The sequence below is a fragment of the Oncorhynchus gorbuscha genome, linkage group LG25 (genome assembly GCF_021184085.1).
Source record: "Oncorhynchus gorbuscha isolate QuinsamMale2020 ecotype Even-year linkage group LG25, OgorEven_v1.0, whole genome shotgun sequence".
Taxonomy (NCBI): Eukaryota; Metazoa; Chordata; class Actinopteri; order Salmoniformes; family Salmonidae; genus Oncorhynchus; species Oncorhynchus gorbuscha.
This window is the reverse complement of record NC_060197.1, coordinates 7,693,961-7,703,065: the sequence shown is the minus strand read 5'-3', so window position 1 is coordinate 7,703,065 and position 9,105 is coordinate 7,693,961. Positions and strand designations below refer to the sequence as shown.

The following is a 9,105-nucleotide window of genomic DNA, read 5'->3' as shown; positions in this document are numbered from 1 at the left end:
ATGTGGAGGTAAATTACATCCACACAGGTAATTGCTACATGCATAGTAGTTTGGTGTGTAGTTATAGTAATACATAGTAACAGTTAAGTGCAAAACTATGTTTTCTAGTGAGAAGTCTCATCTGAACAACATTGTGGGGAAATCAGCAAGGTATAATCTTAACCTAAAGAAACCCTTGGCGAGAGTTCATGAACTAGGATTTTTTATTTACACGGGCAGCTAACTAACTCAGTAATGGGAACAACATAAACATTTCCTAGATCAATGAAAAAGACATGAGTTGAAGTTTGGTTTTACTGACTAATAACATCAACCTCAGCATTCTTTGTGTTCATCAAACATCAATTATCTAGCCATGAATTCACTACACTGGTTAAATTCCGGAAGGTTTGAAGTGAATGCTTGCAGGCTTTGGTAATTCTCCAAGTTGATCAAACATCAAATCTTTCTGCACCACCTCATCTGTATCGGGTGATGTTTGTTAGACCCCACAAGGTTCTCTAAACCAATGGGAGGCCTTGGGTTTGAGGACTAGCTTCAGCAGCTGCCTTCCAGGTGTTTAAATGTGTGTGGTTCTGGTTCCACCATCTTGTGCTTATCCCAAGTTCCTCAAAGAGCTGGCAAGACTTCCAACAGATTGTTTCATTCCTTCACACTGGGGTGAACGTATACTCCCCAATAAGCACTCAGTGAATAACAAGGTGTGTCGCTGAGGCTCAAGGACATGGATGGGTTTTCAAACAAACCGCTCTGAATATGATTCCATAAAACAAAAGGTTTAAACAAAACATTTGAATACATTTTGAAAATGTGTTGTAACTCAATGAGGTCTTTATAAGCTTTTGTAATATATTCCACATTGGAAGATTGGCAGATGAAGTGGACGGCTGAATTGAATGCCCTTAGTAAGGTGTCTTTCTATAAGCCCACCTCAAAATACTGGCACCACCATCCAAACTCAGTGAATCAGCCATTTTATACACACATCTCCAGTGTGGCAGTGAGAGAGGCCGCAAGACACTTTCCAAGTGCAAGTTTCGACAGCTAGCGGACAATAACACCTTTTTCCTCCACGTTGAAAAGGAGAGGCCTGAAAAAACAAACCCAAGATGTGAAAAAGCCAGAAGGGGACAGGCTTGGGGAGTGAATCATCTGGTGAAAAGCTTCCATGTGCTGGATACAGCAAGCGCAGCAACCCCCACCCTCCTTCCCAGAGACGAAGGCCCAAAGAGGGGGAGAGGGGAGCCCTGTGACTGGCTGGTTGGGAGAGAGCAGGACCAGACCAGACGGCCAGCTCCAACAGTTCCAGAGACCTCATGTGACTGTTCCTTTCCTTGACATGTCTGCCCTAATTTGGCCTTCCATCGATTGTCTCCAGGGTACTGAGTCTACACTGAGCCAAAGACTGAAGAAGCTAGCCCTGAACTTCCCACACACACAGACAAATGCCAAACGTACACGCACACACACACACACACACACTTTCCCAGCGTACACTTGTTGGATTCTATTTGGACAGCATGGTGGGGGGCCTCATGGCAGGCGCAAGCCGTCATTGGAGGTCTGTGGTTCGGCTTGGAAAAGCCACATCAACCCCCCCCTTCTCATTCCCGGCTTCAGCAATACTCTCGTATACCTCTATTCTCTTCGTCCTCCATTACAGAACAGTGGTGTCTGTGCATGGTACAGCCATTTAAAGATAGGAAGGAGTCACAGTACTTTTAATGTACGTAGCAGCACATGTTATGGTGTTTTATTATGTATAGGTATGTGCAAAGGGGTGCTTCACTCAAAGCAAAACAAAAGCTAGAATAACTGAACAGGCGTGGTCGGTCGCACAACACAAAATACTAATTTACAGGAAAAAGTACAGCAAAAATAATGGATTCTACTTTTACACTTAATTTACAAAATATAATAAACTTTGTATAAAAACGTATATATATATTCAATATCTATCTTCAATTGAAGATGTTTCCCATTTTTCTTTCTTAAAAAAAGAACAGTCCTCGCTGTTAATATCTCCTCATATAATTTTTCAGCCTTTTGTAGGCACAATGCATTATCCCTTTACATTCAAGCGTTGCACATTTGCAGTGTCCATCATTGAGAAAGTGTCCATTCACTGAGGTAGTATTTTTTGGGGGCCACCATCATAACGAAGAAAAACTCAAAGGAATGTCAGTTTGTTTGAACGCACATATTCAGCTATGTGCTCGCTCGACCTTGCTGACGAGTAGCAGTCCTGTTGAGATCATATGGTTGTTCATAGATATTATCGCCGCTCTTTTCCGATTCCGATTTAGAATTCTTTGACTGCACGCTGTTCTTGTCTTCCTCGCGTTCCGAGTCTGTGTCCAGGGCTGCGTAGGGATTCTCGTGTAGCATCATGCTGTTGTGCAGGGCCGGTGGCGGTGGTCCAAATCCGGGATAGAATTCCTGTTGAGGTCTCCAGGGGGCTTTCCCAAACGTTCCTGCGAGAGGGAAAGATGGAGGGAGATACAGGGTAAAGCCTGAGACATTCACATGTTGTGCTAGTTGTCAAGAAAATGAATATTCAATAAATCACTTACTGATTGAGTGAATTACATTTCTGAGTGGATTAAAAATGTGCTTGACTTGACCCAAATCCATATATAGAAATGTCCTCAGACATACCCATCCTCAGACATACCCATCCTCAGACATACCCATCCTCAGACATACCCATCCTCAGACATACCCATCCTCAGACATACCCATCCTCAGACATACCCATCCTCAGACATACCCATCCTCAGACATACCCATCCTCAGACATACCCATCCTCAGACATACCCATCCTCAGACATACCCATGAAAGTATTGGAGGAGGAGAGCCTTGTCTCCCGAGGTCGGCCGTACTCGCTTCCATCTCCCTCGTCCATGGAGGGGGGGCCCTCGCCCTGTAGATGGGGTGGCCCGTGGAAGCTGCTGCTGTTGGGCATCTGCATCAGCACACTGGGGCTCCCGTGGTCAAAGGGGTCCTGGAGGGCCCCGCCACATGGATAGTAGTCTCTCCTCTTGGAGCTGGTCAGGCTGCCACTGTAGGAATCTATGCAGATGGGCCGCTGGTCCATAGCACAGCCTGTGGGGGGGGGGTTACAGTGAGCCATGGGAAATCAGATCAGTATGACAGCAGCACATGATGATATTGTTTAATTTATGGGGAAAATACTTCTTATGGTACAATATTTAAAAAATATATATCTGTTGCATCAACCTGTGAAAGCCTCTGAGGGTTCTCCGGTGTACATGTTGCCTCTCCTGAGGAGAGAGCTGATGGGTCCTTGGTAATGGCAGAGCAGGGGATCTATGGCCGCCTCCATGTCCGCTTCACTTCCTGTGTCTAGCTGACACAGACCTGTACGAGTCACATGACACATTAGTAACGCATTGGTACTTGCCTCAAATTACTTAAACTATTCCAATATGTATTCAGGTGAAACAATACACATAGAAAAATGCTCAGAATACAGTTGACTGATGCATATATTCATAACATAAAAAGTCCCTACGCATTTCCAATGAAAGAGCTCCTCTTTTACCATTCATGTCTTTAGGCTGCATGTAGAATCCACTCATGGAGGAAGCCATGAACTGGTGGTTGCCACTGCCACTCTCTGAGGGGATATAGCCGTCTTGTCTGTCGGCCAGCGTGCCCTGAGAGGACAGGTAGCTGGGGATGTCTGCAGGCAGGTTGGTCTCGTCTGCAGGGAAAACACCAGGGAGGGAAAAGTCTCAGAAATGTTTTCATAGAGAAATACAATAATTATAATAATCTGTTCACGGCAATGGTCTGTCACTGATTCCTTTCAAAGCATTCGTAAAAGGTGTGGTTTTAACAACATGCCAGCCAAAGTATGTGGAGCTGGAGCCCAAAACTCAAGCTCCCTCAAAAATGTTATTTTCTGTTTGAAGTACTGAACTCCTCAAAACCAATCCCGTGCTGACAAAATAAAATGACACCCTCTCTTCACCTGTGTTGGTGACGCTGCAGTCCTCGTTGCGCCGACGCGTATGGTAGATGATGACCACCCAGACCAGCGAGGTGCCCACCACGCAGCACACCACCGCGATGATCACGATACCCACTGTGGTCCAGCCGTCCTCGTCCGAGCCTACGCCTCCCGAGGCGCCCACCCCCACGTCACAGTTAGGGTTGGGCAGTACGGCTAGGCGCACGTTGCCCCGCTGGGTGCCCAGTGTGTTGGACATCTCGCACGTGTACATCCCGGCGTCGTCCTCCGCTGCATCCACGATTATGAGCAGCTGGTTGCCGGCGGCAAAGAAGTGGCGCTCTGTGACCACAAGGGGGTTGTCGTCTTTGGTCCAGTTGAGCCTGGGGGAAGGGCTGCCGCCGGCGATACACTGGAGGACCGCAGTCTCCCCTTTGGCCACGGTGCGGTCCATGAGAGGGCGCAGGAAGGAGGGAGTTTCTGGAGGAGAATGGGGTAAGGGGGAGTGTTAGCTGCCTTACAGTCTCAAAACGCCTGATTTATATGTCGATTTGTGGAGGAAAACACTCATGGAATACCATAAAATAAAATTGATCTTTGTCAAAATGAAGTGGCGCCCACATATAAATGCAAAGTTCTTCGACAGCAGGTGAAAATAGAAAGAATAATTCTCACCTAGCACAGTTAGCGTAGCGTTAGCTGATATGGCTCCGGCGGTGTTCTGGGCGGTGCAGCTGTACAACCCGATGTCCTCTGTCTTCACATCCACGATGAAGAACACATCGTCCTCAGGCATCACGTGCATACGGCGCTCCCGGGCAGCGGGGAAGTCCGTGCCGCCGTCTTTCTGCCAGGCGATCTGCGGAGACGGGTGACCCACGGAGGCACACTCCAGTCTGGCCGTGGCACCGGCCCGGATGCTCAGGTCCATGGGCATCTTGGTGAAGGACGGAAGCACTGGAGGGACAAAAGGGATGGACATTTTATTTGACATCTAACGGCAGCACCACTTCAAGACGAACATCAAAATCAATACCAGTAGGTTATGTAACTTACTGTTGACAGTGAGCTTGGCCTTGGTGGAGTAGGAGGAACCAAAGTGGTTTGAGATGACACACTGGTACTTCCCCTCGCTGGTGAACTCTACACTGCGTAGCTGCAGTGTGGTGGTGTACTCTGTAACCTCTGTTTCACGGCCTTGGCCTCCCCCCTGGGCTCTGAGGTGTGCCTGGTTGTGGATTTCAGCGTCATTCAGGACCTCATTGTCCTTCTTCCAGGCAAAGGTCATGGGTGAGTCGCTGGAGCTGGCCGCCGAGCACACGAAGGTGACGTTAGCGCTTTTGATGGCCGACTGGGTCTCAGGTTGCACCGTGATCTGAGGTTTGGGGAAGTCGTCTGGTTGGAAGACAAGAGGGGAAAAACATTAGTTTCCATTTGATGTGAATGGGGCTAAACTCAAATTGACATTCATTTTGAGACTAATCAGTTTTTGTTTAAACCGTGATGGTCGACAAACAGCTTAAATATGGAAATTATACTATTTTATCCGCCAAGATTCAAACTACCTGACTGGAGAAATGTTGAAAGCTCAGAAGGCAAAGCACCTCAGCTCTAATAGTAGTCATTACTTAAAGAAACTGATCCCAGAAATTCCTTAACAATTATTTATTTTCTCCCTGCTCTCTCTGACTCCACCCGGCCAAGCTGTTAACTCACTGAGTTTCCACATAGTCCCATTACAATGCTGGCTCCATCAGAGTGTCCATGAGTTGAAGGAAAATATGGAACAATCTGGGTCAGTTCATAAAATGGAAAACCTGTCACGGCTAAATGGTTGTTTTTAACAAGGGCTACATTAAGAGGCTTGTGTGTGTGTGTGTGTGTGTGTGTGTGTGTGTGTGTGTGTGTGTGTGTGTGTGTGTGTGTGTGTGTGTGTGTGTGTGTGTGTGTGTGTGTGTGTGTGTGTGTGTGTGTGTGTGTGTGTGTGTGTGTGTGTGTGTGTGTGTGTGTGTGTGTGTGTGTCAGTCACACTCACCACACACAAAGTCCTCCTGTCTGACGGTGAACACGCTCTTGCCCTTCAGCATCTGGGGATGGGCACAGCTGGCATTCACGTAGGGCAGGAAGGTCTGCTCCGCCACCCACAGAGGAAACCACTTGAGCTGGCAGTCACACAGCAGGCTGGATGTGTTCAGGTGCCTGGGGGATGGGGGGGGGGGTACTGCATTAGAGCCAGGAATCACAAGAGAGACCCAGCACAAAGATGATCCATAATACTTGAACAGTTTTATAGTCGTTCCATTTGAAGATAATCACTTTTATCAGTATAGGTGCTTTTGAAGTAATTGTCTATGAAAGATTCTTTCCTTTCCTCAGTTAGTCCAGAACAGTGACTCTGGTCTATTGGCATTGCAGAATATGAATACAGTGTGACTGAACCCAGAGATACTTACAGTTCCTCAAGCTTCTTCATCTGCACAAAGGCATTCCCTTGGACTGACATGATTGCGTTGTTACTCAAATCTCTGAGGAGGGGAGGGAAGAACGGATGAATCAGAACCATGGGAATGCACACAGAAAGATGGCAGACTTTCCCCTCCGTCTAGGCCTATCTGGAGGAAGACTGCTAAAAACTTCAATAATCAGAGAGAGAGAGAGAGGGAAAAGGTCTTGAGAACAATAGAAATCTGGGCAGCACCGTGCTTTGTTAATCAAGAGGGGCCCGACTTCAGCTCCTTTGAGCTCAGACACGACTGGGAAAAAAAGTTAATTACAATCAAATGCAGCTGTTTCACAGATAGAAAAACACACACAGATGTGCACATACACACACACTTGTACACAGAAAGCTGCACACATGAGCACGAACACACAGGCGCTCACACACACAGGCGCACACACACACACACAGGCGCACACACAGGCGCACACACACACACACACACACACACACACACACACACACACACACACACACACACACACACACACACACACACACACACACACACACACACACACACACACACACACACACACACACACTCCTCTCGCCATGCCTAAGCAGTTAGTGATCAATAGTCTCCCCACATTTGGAGTTGGTGAATACCAGACAGCTCTGTTTTTCATCAAAGTATGGACAAGAAGCAGGGACGAGAAGCAGAGACAATAAGGTCGTGTGGTTCTCACTAACAGGCGTTGTTTCTCATGGTTATGAATTCTCCCATATTTAGTTAACAGCTTTAGGACAGTTGAGACAGACAGATGATGATATTGATTTGAAGGTCAACTCACAGGTGCTCCAGTGTGTCCAGACCAGAGAACGATTTCTTGGTCACCGAGCGGATTTGATTTCCTTGAAGGAACCTGAGAAAAGTATATTTGAGTTCAAATACAGTCATTTATTTTATGATAAGAAGCAAATACTTCCAGTTAAAATCCGTTCCCATGGTCCATTTTATAGTTTCTAATCTATAAAAACCAACAAGTTAGAAGACAACGCCATGGTAAAGTCAAGCCTACTCACAGTTTTCTCAGCTTGTCCAGTGCAGAAAATGGTCCGTTCATATCTTCAATGGTCCAGGAGATTTCGTTGTTCTGCAGATCTCTATTTCCAGAGAAACAAAGACAAACCACAGTGTAAAAATCCACACCCAGAAAACAACTGCACTTATTATAGTCTTCACAAACCTTGGTGCGGCTCTGCGTTTCGTCTGGAGGACGAGAAAGAAGTCAAAGGCTTTACATTTGTATTCAAAGTGGTCCCATCACTGGAGGATGTTTCTCGTTAACTTTGAGGTTTGAATAGATAGGGCCACTCAACTTGGTCAAAGGCCTTTTCGGTGTCAAGAGATATAACGGCAAGGTCCACGTTGGGTAACCTCATAATGTTGAAGAGGCGCCTGAGATTGAAGAATGAGTTTCTGTTAGGGGTAAAGCCGGTCTGGTCCGAATGGACCAATTTGCCAATTAAAGTGCTAAGCCTGTTAGCCAGAGTTTTTGCGAAAAATATTTTAGTCTCTATTAAGGAGAGATATTGGTCTGTATGATCCTACCTCTTCCGGATCTTTACCCTTCTTATGTATAACTGTAATGAACGCTTCATCCAAAGTAGAAGGGAGAGCTCCATCCTCATTGGCCTGAACCAACATTTTGTGCAGGTAGGGAGAGAGCATGTTGCTGAATGTTTTATAGAATTCACCAGGGTATCCATCTGGGCCCGGGGTCTTGCCACTCTTTAGAGATTTCATTGTTTCTCGGTTTTCTTCAAGAGATATTTCCTTATTCAGGAAGTTAGAATCTTCCTGCTTCAAGGCAGGGGTTAGGATCTGCTAGATGTATATAGAGTCTCATAAAACTGACATCATTGATGTCTTTGGGGGAAGAGAGTCATTTCCCAGATGCAGATTTAACTTTGTGAATCATTCGGTCACTCACATTTTTTCGAAGTTGTCTGGCGAGTAATTTGTGTGGTTTGTCACCAAACTCAAAATATTTTTGCTTGGGAGAATCTAATTATATTCCAATTTTAAATAATAATTTTTTTTATGTTTCTCCATAGATGGATGGATAGCATTCTCCCTATCCAGTAAGTGAATTTGTCCCAGTTCTTCCAGTTTTCCTCTGTTTTGCCTACTTCTGGCAGTCTGAAAGGAGATGATACAGCCTCTCAAATAAGCCTTCAGTGTTTCCCATAATAATGCTGGGGAAGTGTCTGTGTTGTCGTTGGTATCAAAGAAAAATTTAATTTGTTCTTTAAGATGTTCACAGAATGTTGGTTCTGTGAGGAGCTGAGGATTCAACCTCCAGACCCTCTCGTTTGGTACAATGTCACCCAATCTCAGGGAGAAGGTGAGTGGACTGTGGTCCGAGATTATAATATCATGATACCTCACATTACAGGTATAGGGAAGTAGTTTAGCATCAACCAAAAAATAGTCAATTCGAGTGTAAACATTGTGAACATGAGAGTAAAAGGAGTATTCCCTACCCGTAGGGTTAGCGATCCTCCATATATCAAATAAGTTCCAATTTTTTATGTAGGTATTCAAGAATTCACTTGAATAGGAGGTAGGGGTTCGCCGGGTAGAGGATCTATCCAAATATTGGTCTAGCACACAGTTAAGG

At 45.7% G+C, this 9,105-nt stretch overlaps 1 protein-coding gene across 1 annotated transcript in view; it reads right to left on the bottom strand.

The window, feature by feature from the left end:
- Positions 1–1,716: 1,716 nt before the first annotated feature.
- LOC124014018 (leucine-rich repeats and immunoglobulin-like domains protein 3) overlaps positions 1,717–9,105 on the bottom strand; it is a 31,075-nt gene continuing 23,686 nt past the window's right edge. Inside the window, exons 9-19 of the mRNA XM_046328656.1 lie at positions 7,505–7,585; positions 7,273–7,344; positions 6,432–6,503; positions 6,014–6,177; positions 5,035–5,373; positions 4,654–4,935; positions 4,000–4,458; positions 3,568–3,729; positions 3,243–3,383; positions 2,835–3,107; positions 1,717–2,474 (exon numbers count right to left, since the gene is read on the bottom strand). Of these exons, the coding sequence (XP_046184612.1) occupies positions 2,209–2,474; positions 2,835–3,107; positions 3,243–3,383; positions 3,568–3,729; positions 4,000–4,458; positions 4,654–4,935; positions 5,035–5,373; positions 6,014–6,177; positions 6,432–6,503; positions 7,273–7,344; positions 7,505–7,585 (2,311 nt within the window). The 3' untranslated portion in view covers positions 1,717–2,208. The remainder of the gene's footprint in view (positions 2,475–2,834; positions 3,108–3,242; positions 3,384–3,567; positions 3,730–3,999; positions 4,459–4,653; positions 4,936–5,034; positions 5,374–6,013; positions 6,178–6,431; positions 6,504–7,272; positions 7,345–7,504; positions 7,586–9,105) is intronic.